General features: G+C 37.9%; 2 protein-coding genes across 4 annotated transcripts in view; one reads left to right on the top strand and one right to left on the bottom strand.

Annotated features, from left to right (window-relative positions):
• Nucleotides 1-142: 142 nt before the first annotated feature.
• Nucleotides 143-14,302, bottom strand: prlrb (prolactin receptor b). 2 transcript variants are annotated; one of them, XM_022191488.2, is made up of 9 exons: nt 14,164-14,302; nt 11,038-11,106; nt 9,608-9,740; nt 9,178-9,347; nt 6,412-6,578; nt 4,129-4,270; nt 3,941-4,037; nt 2,811-2,880; nt 143-2,725 (listed from the first exon to the last, which is right to left on the bottom strand). In XM_022191488.2, the coding sequence occupies exons 2-9, from the start codon at nt 11,090-11,092 to the stop codon at nt 1,982-1,984; spliced, it is 1,578 nt and encodes a 525-aa protein (XP_022047180.2). In that variant the 5' UTR covers nt 11,093-11,106; nt 14,164-14,302; the 3' UTR covers nt 143-1,981. The 2 variants fall into 2 exon arrangements, with proteins under 2 accessions (XP_022047180.2, XP_022047179.2); XM_022191487.2 differs by lacking the exon at nt 14,164-14,302 and having other exon boundaries at nt 11,038-11,151.
• The window catches only part of malt1 (MALT paracaspase 1), a 22,137-nt gene continuing 16,584 nt past the window's right edge, over nt 11,120-16,672 (top strand). For both annotated transcript variants that reach the window (XM_051950902.1, XM_051950901.1), the window contains exons 1-3: nt 11,120-11,152; nt 14,172-14,283; nt 14,804-15,568. In XM_051950902.1, coding sequence (XP_051806862.1) covers nt 15,420-15,568 — 149 coding nt within the window. In that variant the 5' untranslated portion in view covers nt 11,120-11,152; nt 14,172-14,283; nt 14,804-15,419. The remainder of the gene's footprint in view (nt 11,153-14,171; nt 14,284-14,803; nt 15,569-16,672) is intronic.

The raw sequence follows: 16,672 nt of genomic DNA, 5'->3' as shown, positions 1-16,672 counted from the left end.
GGCTCAGTAATATACAAGAGTAGAGGACCAAGTACATTTCCTTGAGGCACACCAAAATAAAAGTAATGACAAATTCTGATCTGAATAAAGTAAATTTGTCAAACGTGTTTATTTTGGCTAGAGAAAGGAAACATCCTTTGCAAGAAAACCTAAAACTTTACTTCATACAAAACAATGCAGGCCTTATCTTGAAGGTCTTCATAAGTGGCATTGTTTTTAACCTGAAGGAGCAAAAATAAACTTCTAAAGTAGGAAAACAGAAGCTGCACAAAATTTATTACACTGTCATATTTGTTAACACATTTGAATTATCTTATTACTATGCTCCTTGATTGGATGTAAAATATATCTATTTTTTAAAATCTTTGTTGAAAAGGATAAAAAGTACCTTTACATGTGAAATGCTTCTTTCTAAAAGACTTCCTGTCTCAAAGTAGAAGTATGGGGCTTCATTTATTAGCAAACTCATCGCATTGTGTTACATAAATAGATTTTAAAGTCTTATTTAGAATTTCAGATAAACCCATTTTAAAAAATAGGAAAATGTTATGATTGGAGAAAAGTATTTCCAAAAAGAATTCAACCCCTGAACCATTCTGGAAATAAATTTGTCAAATAAGTTACCGCAAAAGTCTAAAGAAATGAACTGTTCATGTTGAATAGACCACTGACATGTTTGTGTTCAGTCTTTTTACATCAGATTAATTAAAAGCACAGTCTCACGAGTAGCAACAACTATATTTAAAATGCTCCTAAAATTAAATTCAATAGAAAATACATGTAGTTTCTTGTGTTCATCCCGGATGAACCAGACAGACCAGAATTTGCCTGAGGCAAAACAGACAACTGCAAAGTAATTAAAGCAATCCAATAACTGCCAATAACTCGTTGAGGATAAAATTCTGGTGAGGCTTCTGATTTTATCTTAATGTCAACAAATCCCATCCCTGAACAGACGATGGCACGAGCAGGAAAAGTTATCAAACCATTACCATTTATGTTTCATGGACCCTGAATATCTGTAGTAACTTTCACAACAATCCTTTCAAATGTTGCACAAAAGCAAAAATATCAACCCCATGATGGTACAAGACAAAAATCACCAAACTGACGCAGAGGATAAATCGCCCTCAATATTCGTAAAGGCTTAAAACCAAATTGTTTCACAAGTGTTGCTGAAGATCACATTCTGTAATAGATCTGATCAATGTTTTAATCAGTTACACCCAAAATGTGCTGTATTCTGTTATCAAAGATGTACACGATTTCTAAAAATCATCCCAAAACACAGAAAAGTGTTTTATGTCTTGAATGCACAGAAAGTTGAAAGTAAACAGAAATCTTACTGAAAGACGTGCTACAAGCTGTTAGCTGAATTTTTTTTTTTTATTAATTCAAAGATGCCACATACAGATTTTAAGAAACGACTAACCACAACACACAAATATTAAATTAAAAACATCAGATCTCCAGGAAAATAAATATTTAAAAACAATACAGAGTGCGTGACAGCCTCATATTCCACTATATTATGACAAATTTTGAGTTTTCTTTTGCATAAATACAAACATTTCTACAATGAATTCATGCAGAGAAGGCACAAATCGGTGCAGAAAACTTCACCAGAACGCAGAAAATGAAAAGTTTTCTGCTCAAAATTTCCTGAGGAAGCAGCAAACATGGTTCAAACAAAACCACTTTCATGTTCTGATGCATCCCCAGGAGACCATGAATGTATGGGGGAAACTTAGTGCAAATTAAGCAAATTCCAAACCAGTCGACTTAATAAGTGAAAACCTGACCTCTTCTTGGTACTGGAGTAACTTGATTTCATCCTCGGTGGACTTTTCAGAGCAATCCAAACTTTTGTGAAGACATTCCACTCTAGATCTCAGATGGTGCATCTTCTGACATCCATGAATGCAAGAGCAGTTCTTTTGATAACATAATCACAATCATTTAACTATACAAAGAACAAAAGTTAAATTAAAGATGGTGCAGGGATAGTATCTACATATCCATCACTGCTTAGATCTGTGCAGACTCCTATTTTACTGAGTCCAGTCATGTGAGGATTTCTTTGCGTCTGATTGGTGCAGTGTGTGTAACGGTTTCCCTTCTCTGTACAGAAAGAGTCATCTGAGCCATTTTGTTTCTGCAGGAGAACCACATTGTCACCGTTCACCTCCTTCACTCTGCTGTAGTCCTCTGACATGCTCTCCTCTCGTCTCTGAACGTCCAAACTAAGCGGGACGTTTTCCTTCTGCAGGATGAAAACATTGTCACCGTTCACCTCCTTCACTCTGCTGTAGTCCACCAGTATCCCATCCACCTCCACAATGTTCTCCTGTCTCTGAATATCCACATAGCCGCTGTTTGGAAGCCGTTGCATGAAGTTCTCAGAAGCACCTTTTTGCAGATCTGCTGCCGCAAAGTTAATACCCGAGAACTCCTGTTTCTGCTCCAGGTTAGATGAACTCTTCATTTCATCTTTGTTCTCCTGAACTTGACTTGGGGTTGACTCCTTACACTGGGAGTCTAAGTGGAATCCAGCAGGAATGAAGGAGCTTTTCTTCTTCTTCTGAGACTTTAAGGGAGCCGGCAGAAGCCATTCACCACCATCAGACACGATTAAATACTCCTCCATCTGGTCCTTGCGGGCCACCATAGGAGGAAAGTTCTGGTTGACAATCAGAGCACCGAGGACGTCTTCTGATTTCCCACTCTGGACGGGATAATTCACAACAATGTCATCAAGGCTGAAGCAACTTTTGCTAAATACTGGAAGTACTACGAAGATGCAGCGTTACCTTGAGAAGCTGAACATCGACTCCTCTTATCTTTGGACCAGGAACAGGCGGCAGGAGAAACCGTTTCACACTGAGGAGCAACAGGAAGAACCGTGAGTCAGATTATCCTCGTCATCTTAACTTTATATCGAGTCAGTCCATCTCAAACCATCAATTTTATCTCTGAAATCTGAGCTCTAACCCACTTTTTCCCAAATTGAAATTCAAGGCTATGTTTAAACACCAATATCTCAGGAACTACTGAGGATTAAAAAAAATGAAAACTTCACTTTTGTTTTCCAATTTGGTGCCAATCCAGAATCTGCAATATTGGACAAGCAGCTTTGAAATTAAAATTAAACTGTCCTGAAAAGTCCAATCTTTGAGCAGAAATTAACAAATTTGTTAACAATCCATCCATTCTCTATACACAGCTTTATCCCCACTAGGGTCGCGAGGGTGCTGGAGCCTATCCCAGCTGACTCGGGCAAAGGCAGGGGACACCCTGGACAGGTCGCCAGTCTGTCGCAGGGCTACATATACAGACAAACAATCTCTCTCACATTCACACCTACGGGCAATTTAGAGTAACCAATTAACCTCAGCATATTTTCGGACTGTGGGAGGAAGTCGGAGTGCCCGGAGAAAACCCACGCATGCACAGAGAGAACATGCAAACTCCATGCAGAACGATCCCGGGCTCAGGCCGGGACTCAAACCAGGAATCTTCTTGCTGCAAGGCAAAAGTGCTAACCACTACCCCAATGTGCAGCCCACCAAATTTGTTAATAATGCAGAAGTTTTTTAAACATTTGTAGTTACATGTCACACTCGGGCAAAACAAAACATATAGAATAATTTTTATATGAAATGCATACACAAAAAATAGGGAAAATAAGCTATTTTTGTAATATTGCAGACTCTAAATCAATGAAAAAATAATAATAGTAATAATAAACCTAATGTAATCTAAAGTAAATAAAATATTTTTAAGTGTTATTTTTCTTTAACTGAAGAAATCTGCTGAGAGTTGATCGACAGGCAATTTAAAAGAAAAAAAGTCTATGAAAGCATTTGATTTTAATCCATAGCATAGTTTGTGATGATTTGAGATGGAATATTAAAGAGTTGAATACATATTTGATACATACTATTTCCGTTTTGTGACCAAGACACACAGCGCTGCTACAACTGGAATTGTAGAGAAGATGGAAACCAAAATCCCGAATGGTCTTTCGTTCTGAAGATCTAAACGTACAAGTTAGCTTTTTTTTTTTAAATTGCATTTTAACAACTAGTTGTAAAGCCACAAATGGAGCAAAAGGTCTCTGAAACTCACAGTTTGGGATTTTCACAAAGGTTGTGTTGCTCCACTCGCTCCAGGAGCTGTGGTCCAGCGTACAGCGCACCTGAACCTCGTACACAGCCCCAGGATGGATGCTGTACAGGCTGAAACCCATCTGTGTACCCGAAGTGTAATTCTAGAGAGAAAAATATCCACTTTTTACCTGTGTTAAGATCACATTTGCATCAAAAAGAAGCTGTACTATATTAGACAACGCTGGGAAAAAGAAGCCAGTATCAACATTTCAGAGGATGCCTGGTTTCAAATCTGGGAAATACAGTCCACTTCCACAAACTCTTTCTACTGGAGAGATTTTTGCTGGAAGAATATAATTAGATTTTTTCTTACCCCAAATCAAAAATCAAAACTAAGTGGCGCCCAATCTGTTTGCTGGAGGGAGTGTGGAGCAGACCCTGCAGACTACATACATGTTTTTTGGTCATGTCTGTACCACCTGAGCGGCTGTGGCTCAGGTGGTAGAGCGGGTCGTCCAATGATTGAAGGGTCTGCGGTTCAATTCCCGCTCTCGCCTAGTCATGTGCTGTTGTGTCCTTGGGCAAGACACTGAACCCACCTCCAGTGAATGTTGGTGGTGATAGGATTGGCAGCCATGCTTCCATCCCCACCAGAGTGAGAATGTATGGGTGAATGGAAGCAATTGTTGTATAAGCGCTTTGAGTACTCTGATGAGTAGTAAAGCGCTATCTAAGAGCAAGACATTCTGGAAAGGAGTGGAGCAGCTTATAACAGAGACCCTGGACTGGTCTATTGACTTTTTTCATCCTTATATCTTGGAGATGTGCCTGAGGGCCTCAGCAGAGGTGACAAATATCTTCTGAAGATATTTTTGGCTGCAAGCAAAAAAGCAATCACTAAATGCTGGCTTCAGAAGAACCCTCCCTCCATGAAACTCCTCATAAACATAATAAACTCCATTCACAATATGGAGAAAATGACTTTTTCTTTACGACTCCAAAAGCATAAAGGAGAGGAATACAGGAGAAAGTGGGACTCACTCACTCCTGAAAAAAGGAAAAGACTCCTTATCATCTGATACCAAAATGTATCTGCTGTCCCTATGTGCTGTATGTGTAGAAATGGTCCTCTGTCCTCAATTGTTTTGTTCTGTTCTTTAAAAAATGAAAACATCAAGACAACATGGTCATCAATACCCCCCGCCACATGTAATGTCTATGAGTCTATATCCAAAATAGTGATCAAGGGCCATAACTCTGTTAAATATTATCGCACAGGTCTCATTGTCGAACTTCATCAAGGTGTCCATGGTGTGAAGCTACACACTAAATTTCATAATCCTAGCTGTAATAGTTTCCGAGAAAAGCTGTCCCCTTCATCTCGGACGGATGGACGGACGGAAGCACGGATGGAGGCCAAACCTACATCCCCCTTTTCCACTTCGTGGAGGCGGGGGATAATAAAGTATATAAAAAAAAGAAGCTGTAAATACATTTGTTTTCCCTGAACTAGTGAGATAAAAGAAATGTTTCTATGGTCGATACTGCATACCGTTGCATGTACGGTGTGTAATATGGAGGGAAAATAAGTTTAGATGACCCCCTTTTTTGCCCTAACTTGTAGGTTTTGTTTTTTTTTTGCACTGCTGTAATTCATACCAAAGCCAGATTTCTCCCTTTTAGGATTCATCTCAAACTCACCTGCTATCAGTCTGATTTTATTCTATTTTAAACTTTATTATTTATTTTAAATGTCTGACCCTTAACTTTGAAACTTTTAACTCATTTTTGAGTTAGAAAAGTCATCAGCTGAGTCTGAATAATCCTGCTCAGGAACATATAAAATCTTAAATGCCGTCTCATTTCCTTTCATTTGAATCAATGATCATTTTAAGTTTAATGTTGTACCTAATTCTTTTTAAAACCTCAAGTTTGTGAAACACCAGGCCCTTTTTTGGCTTAATATTGTTGTTTTCATGATGTGTTTTTGCTAAATTTAGATACAAAGATAGTGTTTATATATATTTCTTTTTTTAGCAAATATTTGCAATTAAAGAGTGAATGTAACACATCGTACAACTAGGGTCCAACATTTTAACTAAGAAAACCAGAAAATATCTGAAAAATTACAAGTCATGAAAAAGTGACTTCCTATCAAAAATGATTGGCTTAATCGTTTGATTATTAGCAGAGAATTATAAAGCATTTATAATTTGATGTACTTTTTCTCTAAGACAGGTAAAAAAAAAAAACCCATATAGTGAGTTTTGAAGGAAATGATTTTTTAACATTTAACTCTCACCTTCCAGTCGTTGCTGTTTTCTTGTTTGACCCTCAGCTGGTATTTAATGGTGATCCAGCCGGACCTGGAGACAGTGTTGGAGGGATGCTTCCATCTGATGTGGAGATATGGACTCTCCTGTTTCTCCTCCACCATGAGAGTCACGTTTTCAGGAGCGTAGGGCCGAACTGAGGAGCACAGACACAACAGGACTCATGAGCTCTGCTGTGGTGATTTGAGCTAAACGTCAGCAGACCGACACGCTCACGGCGATATTTAACAGGTCTAATGTTCACCAACTCTGCCAAACAGCACGAAAAGCAAAAATAATGGGAATAGCATTTAGCTTTGTAGGTGTCTAACCATGAACCAACAGATCTGAGAACTTAAAATTTTGACCTAATGATGGCAGGAAGGTGGGAAGTCAGAGAAGTACATCAGTGGAGATACAGACAGCAAATAAGTAGGAAAAAAGTTGGATTTGGCATCAAAAATAGTCTCTTTTAAACAGCAGTACGTGCCTTAATCATTAAACTACTATGACATCCCATAGCCAAAGTCACTGCAATTCTTCCTGAGGAGGACATAAATGCTGGTATCAAATTTCACCACAATCTACCCAATACTTGTTATGATATGTCACTGGTGAAATGAAAACTGTGTGTCAGCATGAAATATGAGCGCCCCACTTGAAAAGTCAGATCTGCTCTGATTGGTCAGCTGGCCTGAGGAAAGTGAAGAAATGTTGCTTCTGCTAAAGGTGCAGCTCGAGGAGAAGTGGCTCCAGTGAGGAAATAATGTTGGACTGCCAGGGAGCGAGATATGCAAATGCGTTAAATGGTGATGTAGATACGTTACAAAAGAAAAGCCTGGATGTCAAATGAGGTGTTTTAGGCAGATGAGGAAAACAAAAGGGAAAATCCCAAAAAAGCATAATGTGGACTCTTTATCTGACATCAGGGAAAACACTCTCCCAATACCAACCGCCATAAAACGAAACAAAAGGTCAGACCTGGCTCTCTGTGGTGCTTTTCCTGATTATTCATATTCTTATTAGCATAAACAAAAGCTAAATCAAAAGCTTGATTCAGGTTGTATCCGTCATTTCAGGTAGAACACATCGTAGAGAATCCTGACATCCATTAGGGTTCATCTCTGGGGCTCATAAATATCTGTTTCATCCCATCCTATAGTTGCTGAGATATTTTGGCTGTAGCGAATCAACTGGCCAACAGAACAGCATTTCCACCTTTTGAATCATGATTTGCTAACATGATGAGAGTTCAAGTCCATGTGTAGAAACCCTTCACTACTTTAAATATCTGATCTGGTAGTTTAGTGGTAGAGTCGATTGTCTTGGTGCCAAAACTACTGCAGTGGAGTTGCTCTTTGCTAACATGTGACAAGACTCAGATATGTAACTGTCTGTATAACCAATAAACACAAGATATGAAATTTGATCTGGCACTGTACACAATTTTTACATGAGACACAAACCGGTTCTGCCTCATTCTGTCTGTCCCTCAGTACTTTTCCTTTCAATACCGAGCTCAAGGACGCAGCTGGGCCAGTAAAAGTGCACAATCATTACCTCAATATGTTCCGTTTAATTTAGATAAATGTAGTCGTGGTAAGTAGGTCAGTGGCTCAAATATGCTCCACTGCTGACTTCATGAACAAAAAAAACCGTAATGCAATTCAAATCTACGTAAATCTATGTAAATAGAGCAAGTGTAGTAAAATAAACCGCCTAAATGTGCACTTTTGATCATGGTACAAACATGATCAAAGATTTTTGTAGTTTTTCATTCTTTCTGCATGAATGAGTTATTTGGAGTCCCGGTTAATCATTGCCAAAACATCCCCATTATATCCACAGTGGGTCAGTGTCGTAAAACAACAATCCATGAAGTCAAAGGGAGGTCAGCAGCTTGTTTAGACGTACAGTCAGCAGCACAGTGAGGAGCAAAGAAAAAAATCAGCTTGGAGGATATGGAATGACTGAAATTCCACTTCAGGTAAGACACTACAGGTGAAAATGTTAAAATTCTTTACTAAAAAATATCACCATGAAACATCACTCAACGAATGAAATCAAGAGAGATACTTCTTGTATCACAAATTTTCTGAAATATAAAATTTAAATATGCAAATGAGGTGTTGTCTGCCAAAATATGTGCCAATTTTAATGTATTTTCATAACAGAAATTTAAATGTGGGATAAAGTCGAGTTCAGAATTTGTGTTTCATTTTGTAGACAAATGGAGACTTTGGATGTCTGTTTTTATCACGATAAAAACTATTGTCAAAAGCCAGAAAAAAAATACAATTTTGCCACGTTCATAGGCATTAAATGCTTGAATTGGGCTATGAATGCTATTTGAACAAACTAAAACAAACAAACAAACAAAAACAGGAATAAAACTGAAAAGGTTAGTGCAGGAGGCGATATCTGCTTTAAAAGATGAGAAAAAAAAATGATCCTGAGACAACAGCCTTTAGATATGTATTGGAAGTGAAATCTACAGATGCAAATACAAATAAAATTTAGTAAAATAAACACCTAAATGTTTTTTTTGTCATTTGTTTGCACTTGTCCAAAATAGGTTGCATTATGGAAGCACAATAGCCCAAAATGATAAAATTAAAGTGCTTGAAAAAAACTTTTTAGCCATTGGTGCCTCATCTTCAGCTACCATCTTTGTTTTTTCTGTATTTCTGTTGTGTTATTTGCCTTCATTTAAAGACAGATGGAACTGTGTTGGATTCTTTTTCTTTGGGATTTACCGATTTCCATCACATCGAACTTGAGGGGATCTGAGGGGACATTTCCGAGGGCGTTGGAAGCCTCCACCATCACGTGGTAGTCGACCCAGATGTAGGTGTGATTCTTGTCGAAGAAACAGGAGTTGCTTCCTGCAGAGCGGTAGTCTGGACACTCATGCGTTCCCTCCAACCTGCGGGTAGACAAAATAAAGCCTTTATTGACGGGTACAAGGGCGAACGCTGCTCAGGTCGTTCTGCTTACTTGCATATATCGCAAAGTAAAACTGTGCTGTGTGCAGTAAGCACATGTTAGCAATATACAAGTAGCTACTTCCCAGTTTGACTCAGGCTGAGGGCCTTTTGTTGAACATCACTGCCAGTGCCCTCCTTTTCCTTTCATCAATCTTGGACTTAATATTAAATAAAAACAGAACATGGCGAGTTGACTGACTGTTCTCTCTCGTAGTAGAGGCGGTGCACGGTTGGCAGGCCTCCATCCAAACCCGGCTTCCACCAGCAGGTAAACGTCTCCTTTTCTGGGGACCTGCAGCCGAGCAGGACTGGTTTCCCAGGTGGAGACAAACCTGGCAACACAGGAGGCAAACAATCAGTAGCTCCTAACTCCCAGTGTAGCACCAGAGCTATAAAAAGTTTAATTCAGTCGTATCAAATCCTGCAGATAGCTTTGGTCGTATGGGAACAGATTTGGAGCTATGGGACTCTTGAGAATTTTAACAGCAGCTTTCTAACAATCAGTGTGAAAATATTCAGTTTGCTAAATCTGATTCTGATTCTTCACTGAGAAAAATGCAATAAAGTGATGTCCTGACGTTAGCTGGCATTACGTTGCAGTAAGATATCTGATCTCACGCAGGAATCTCCATTATGTTCTCATTACTTTGACTGGTGTTCTCCTCTGTCAGGTGTAGCAGCAGGTTCTAATAGAGAATCTGTTGCAAAGGGTTCTTAATGTGACAGAGACAGTGGTTGGAGCCAGTTGAAGTGAATAAGTACCCCCACCATTAACTGCACGAAGACTAGGGATGAGTTACTTAGCTAGCTTTTAATGTTTATAGTTAGGATGGGGATGGGGCTCCTGTCCACTGTTATCTTGGGTTTTGGTCTGCCATGTGTCTCAGTTAAAAGGTAAGGAGTTTTAACAGCGTGAGTCTGGTTTCCCATGAGTTAATGCATTGGTCATCTTGGTCAGTCATCACAACTTGATTAAGCTTTGGATTTAAGGTGGTTGTTTCAACATTTGAGTCACTTGTTGTTTGCTCCTCAGGTGTGAGGGGTCAACATTTGTGTGTAGCGGTTGGCTACAGTGTGACATTTGGGATTGTGTGTGGCTTTTTCAGCCCATTTTTGTGTGTGTTGTCTTGGCTGATGCTGTGTTGGAATGAATGCGGTGCTAGTTTCCTAATCGTTACAGTAACTGGGTTTGTGGATTAAGGCCATGTAGTGTCCTTTTGGTTTTGTGGTGGTGGCAGGTCACTTTTGGTTGGGTCTTTGTGTCTTGCTGTTAATGAACGGCAACTTTGTAGCTGAACTTCTTGTTGCGACCCGTTTGGTGGGACTGTCGACCCCACGTTGTTGGACACTTGTTATTGTTCGAGAACCAGTAACCTTGTTTTGTCAGTCCCTCATGGTGGTAGCCCTTCTAGTGGGAGTGGCACCCACTAGTTTTGGTCTTGGACTCAATCGCCTTTTCTGTGTTTGCCTTCATGGTACTTGGATTGGGAGTATTGTATGTATTTTAACTGAATGGGATATTGTAAATTTGAACAATGTTGGAAAATTGTTCTTATGGAGGGGGGTGTTGCGACCCCTCCCTTTCTGCTCATACAGGTGATCGGCTCCTGCAGGAGCATCTTAACTTACTGCTGGACTCCACAGACAACATCAGTAGCACCACCAGCCTGAGGCCTCCCTTCATCCTGACACCAGCTCCTGAAAAACGAAGCAGCAACAACAGCAGCAGCATGCAGTTAATGAGGTGATGTAAACTCGTGTCTCGGTGGCTGCACGTCTTGTTTCTACCAAAAACAAGCAGATATGGAGGGAAAACAGCGAGTGATATTTGTTTGTACATGTTTTAGCTGGCATACAGGCAACCAACTGTCATCACACGTAGATGAAACAATTTTATGATCTGACTGGCAGCATCATCGGTTTTAATCAGAGAAGGAATCAGACAAATGATGTGTGAGGGTTTTAAGCTATTAAAAACAGGAGTTACACACGTGGACAAAATTGTTGGTACCCCTCAGTTAAAGAAGGAAAAACCCACAATTCTCACTGAAATCACTTGAAACTCACAAAAGTAACAATAAATAAAAATTTATTGAAAATTAAATAATCAAAAACAGCCATTACTTTTGAATTGTTGATTAACATAATTATTTAAAAAAAACAAACTAATGAAACAGGCCTGGACAAAAATGATGGTACCTCTATAAAAGATTGAAAACTATTTGACCAGAGTGACATGATTAACTCAGGTGTGTCATTTAATTGACATCACAGGTGTTTCCAAACTCATAATCAGTCAGTCTGCCTATTTAAAGGGAGACAAGTAGTCACCCTGCTGTTTGGTGAAAAGGTGTGTACCACACTGAACATGGACAACAGAAAGCCAAGGAGAGAATTGTCCCAGGACATCTGAAAAAAATTTATAGACAAACATCTTAAAGGTAAAGGCTATAAGACCAGTTTTTTGGTAAGGCACATCAACTCTATGTTCATAGACTCAAAAACCAAGCATACGAAGAAAAGAACACTGTCCCTACGGTGAAACATGGAGGAGGCTCAGTAATCTTTTGGGGCTGCTTTGCTGCATCTTGCACAGGGTGTCTTGAAAGTGTGCAAGGTACGATGAAATCTGAAGACTATCAAGGCATTCTGGAGAGAAATGTGCTGCCTAGTGTCAGAAAGCTTGGTCTCAGTCGCAGGTCATGGGTCTTCCAACAGGACAACGATCCAAAACACACAGCCAAAAACACCCAAGAATGGCTGAGAGAAAAGCGTTGGACTATTCTAAAGTGGCCTTCTATGAGCCCAGATCTGAATCCCATTGAACATATGTGGAAGGAGCTGAAACATGCCATTTGGAGAAGACACCCATCAAACCTGAGACAACTGGAGCTGTTTGCTCATGAGGAGTGGGCCAAAATACCTGTTGACAGCTGCAGAACGCTCATTGACAAATACAGAAATCGTTTAATTGCAGTGATTGCCTCAAAAGGTTGTGCAACAAAATATTAAGTTATGGGTACCATCATTTTTGTCCAGCCCTATTTCATTAGTTTGTTTTTTTTAATAATTATGTTAATCAACAATTCAAAAGTGATGGCTGATTTTGATTATTTAATTTTCAATAAATTTTTATTTATTGTTACTTTTGTGAGTTTCAAGTGATTTCAGTGAGAATTGTGGGTTTTTCCTTCTTTAACTGAGGGGTACCAACAATTTTGTCCACGTGTGTATATATGTTTCTGCTTTCAAAATCAAACTGGAAAGTTTGTAAAAATTCATTGCTCGGAATAAAAACTTCATAAACCCAAATGCACTTTATGTTCTTCTGGGAGCTCATTTTCTTTAACACTCAATGACACAAATAAAGTTGAAAATGCAGGTCAGAGTTAGTCACAACACTCAGTTTTACAGCACATAGGACTGATTTAAGCTCCAGTTTCCAAACTAGCCTTTTTTTTGTGCTGCTGTACAACCTTAAAACATCTGATGCATTTAATGTCCTTCACATGTCTGTAATTTACTAGATGCCACAAAAAATGTACCCCCTCTCACCTTTTTTCTTCTGTTTTTAACAACAAGCAGTGAGCTTGGTTTCATGCTGTGAGGTAAAACTATTCATATTATCTAAATTATTTTAAGTAATCAGTGTTGTTATAAGCTCTGGTCTATGCAGCCTGTTTTATTTTGTCAAACTTGTCTGTACTTAATTATTTTTTCAGTATTTTATTGAACATTATCTTTTAGATGCTTTTTTCTTTTATCAAATCAGTTTTGATTATTCTACAATTCAGCCTGTACTTTATTCAACCTGTTTGTCCTGTTCTGGACTATTTTAATTTACTTTTATTTTTATAGCAGGTTTTGTTTTGTTGCTTTTTATACATTTGTTGGTGAAGTACTTTGAAAAACCTCTGTATGATAAGGTGCTATAGATATATAGTCAAGCCTGAAATTATTCATACTCCTCCCTTTTGACTTAAAGTTCATTTTAAATGCCCATAAAATCTGACAAATTATTTTTTACCCACAATGATGCCTCTTACACATAACATTATCTTTTGGGAAACACCTGTGTAATTTCCAATCGCTAAAAAAATTGCTGGTTGAATAAAAGTAACTTTAAGTGAAAATTTGCTTGGGACATGAAAAATTTTAGACTTGACTGTAGATAAACTTGCTTCTTTAATAGCATATATTACACTTTGTTGTCTGAAGCTAGATACATTTTGAATTTAATTCTGAGAAAAACATTAACTGTAAATTCTACATAATATAATACTTTTCCACATTGTACAGTTTACTGTATTTAGTGCAATATAGCACAAAGATGGCAGACATTTTTAGTCTAAAATATAGTTTTCTTTGATTAGCAGAAATTAAATTGTGCTTATAATCTCTACAAAATTGACTCCAGTTTCCTTTTAATGTGGTTCTTTTTGATTCTTCTGGTTTGGTGCACAAAATGAAGAGGAATCTCTTTTTTTCCCCATCATGCAGCCTTAAAAAATGCTTGCAATATGCCTTTATAGACACTTTATATTAGCGACATTACATGCTAAGCGCTAAATGAGAGCATTACTGCATTATATAGCACAACGAGGTGTTTATGACTTGTAGAAATATTAAAATATGCAAAAAGCTCCCACAAATCTTTACATGTAACTCGTTTTAAATGGCAACAGCTGCAAAGACATTTAAATAAAACACCAGTTTATGACATGAGTTTAAACAAGAGTTCTGGACTTTCCTCACCTGTCCAGGAGCCTCTCAGCTGTTCCAATGACCTACAATGAAGACAGGAGAAAGCAGCTTTCTGCTGTCATGACTCTTCCTCTGACGACCCCCTCACACCTGACTGCTGCTCAGCTACAGGTAGGATCAGGAAATAAGGAAGAGAGGTGTCGCTGAGTCACCAGACGGGGAGGGGCTTGGTGACGTCACCATTTGCTCACCTGAGTGCAGACATAGATCTGAGGACGAACAAGTTATTATATTACGGAAGTTTATGGAAGTTTATTAAATAGCGCCCCCATGTGGACACAAGATTATATTATATTATATTATGTTATATTATATTATATTATATTATATTAGATTAGATTAGATTAGATAAGATTAGAGCCATTCCTCTAAAATTGCACAATATGGCAGTGTATCAGTACACTATTTTGACACTAAGAACAGTATTCTCTGCTTTTCGCACTGTAATATCACTGTAACTATTTTCATTTTGCACTACTGTGTCCATATGGTCTTCTCATATGTGTAAATATCTTTGTATACTTTTATATTTTAATTTATTATTATAGCTAATATTTCAAAACTATTTTATTGCATTTTTTTCTCTTCTTCTTTCTATAATAATTTTGTCATTCTCTTTTCTTTTTCCTAGGAAGACACCAACAACCCAAACCAAATTCCTTTACTTTACCAATAAAGCTCGTTCATGATGATTCTGATGCTGATTCTGATGTGTGAGACGGTAATCCAATGAAATTTTGAAGGAACTCCTTGAGTAAAATATATGCAAAAACAAAAAGTCTTTAAAATCCTTGTACTGGCTATTGGCACGCCCTTGAAAAAAGAAAATATTAGTTGACACCTTTACAGGACAGATAAACAAGTCAAACACAACTGCAGCTAAACTGAAAAAATCCAAGAAATGTTAACACACAAACGGTCAGATTACAATCTACTTTACATGAATTATAGATATAACTGACTATATGCCATCAGTGACAAGTGTTTTAGGTTGTGTATTTGGGAGAATTTATGAAACCTGAAAATCTCTTTACAATTCTTCTTCGTGCCAGAAAAAAGCAACCAGAGACTCATCTTAATTCATAAACCCTCTTTGTCAGAAGCAGCTGCGCGGGGGAAAACCACGGCTGTGCGGGAGGTGTGTCTGTATCACTTTTACCACTTCTTCCAGGAAGTAGACTCTTTTTTTCTGTCTTCTTGGGTAAAAGTGTCACGTCTGGTGGCGTTGATGGTGAAGTTTTGCTGCCATGTCGGACTCTTTGGAGAGAAACACCAAAATCAGCCAGCTGAAGGCGTCGCTGGTGAAGAAGCTCTGCGAGGTTCTGGATAAATCCAGCAGCAAAGGATGGCGAAAACTCGGAGAGATAGTCGGCAGTGACAGGCGGTTCAAAGTCAGGTGGGTTGGAAATACCTCGAAATGACTGTAACTTACAAATCAACGCTGTAATAATCGGAAAATAACCCCTTCCCACTCAGCTCTGCAGGTTATTTAATAGTATTATCTTTGTAAAGTGCTTATTTAGACTGTGATTACATTTGCACTCTGCAGCACGTTGATTAAATTCACTTCAATGCAATAGTTCTGCAATAAATCCTACTTTTATTGAAGTTAAAATGCTAATTTTATGTTTAAATCAGTTTTAGACAGGTGTGGTTTAACTGTATTTACATTTTGGAGGATGTAGTTGAGATATGTGAGAGGGTTTTTGAGTTGTTTATAATAAAACATTAATAATAATTCTCATAATGCTTTATATCATGTATGTGCAACTAAATATACATTTAGTGAGTTAAATAAATATGTAAGTGAATGAAAGTAGATATCCATTACCAGAAGCGGAAATATCTTGATAAAATTAAACTGAACTATGTTGTTTAATCTGAAATTTAAAACTCAGTCTGCAGAGTTGCTTTATTAAAAAAAAATATTACTCTTGTGTGATTTTGACTTTTAACAATGGTAATAATGACTAAATGTCGAATGTTTTCTGAAACCTGCACATTAAAAGAAATAAACTTATTTTTATTTGAGCCATCACCATGATGTTTTATCATAATATGGGGTCAGCTGATGTGTTTTTTCCAGGTTTTTATTGATTATTAGTAGTCAAAGATACCAATAACTGATATCTGGACCTGGTCTAAGTTTGCATTTAAATGAAAATGTTGTCAAAATTGGAGTAACACGGACTCCAATATAGAAAAATGAACTTTTTGCCATTTGTCAGTGTTTACAAGCTAATGTTATTGACACGTAACCAATCAGATGGCTTTGCTTAACTCTACAGAGTTGCGACTACAGATGCAAAGAGACGGCTGCATCAGAGACAAAATAGTGCGTTATTAAATAAATTTATTTGGTCCGGAATCAGTTAAAGAATAATATCTATAATATGAATGAATATGAGTGAATAATATCTAATAATATAATAATATCTAATATTAGAAAAATCCAAGATCCAAAAATCAGCCATTTTGATAGTGAGTCGACCTCTAGTAG

This window comes from Acanthochromis polyacanthus, chromosome 7 (genome assembly GCF_021347895.1).
Source record: "Acanthochromis polyacanthus isolate Apoly-LR-REF ecotype Palm Island chromosome 7, KAUST_Apoly_ChrSc, whole genome shotgun sequence".
Lineage (NCBI taxonomy): Eukaryota > Metazoa > Chordata > Actinopteri > Pomacentridae > Acanthochromis > Acanthochromis polyacanthus.
Note: the sequence above shows the minus strand (reverse complement) of the source record. Positions and strands in the feature narration are given on the sequence as shown.

Excerpts from the sequence above, each read along its gene's own strand:
- prlrb (XM_022191487.2), bottom strand. The coding sequence starts at position 11,140 with ATGCTGCTGCTGTTGTTGCTGCTTCGTTTTTCAGGAGCTGGTGTCAGG. Across the intron at positions 9,348-9,607 it reads CTCTACTACGAGAGAGAACA|GTTGGAGGGAACGCATGAGT; the intron begins GTCAGTCAACTC and ends GTCTACCCGCAG. Across the intron at positions 4,038-4,128 it reads CTTTGTGAAAATCCCAAACT|ATCTTCAGAACGAAAGACCA; the intron begins GTGAGTTTCAGA and ends TTGTACGTTTAG.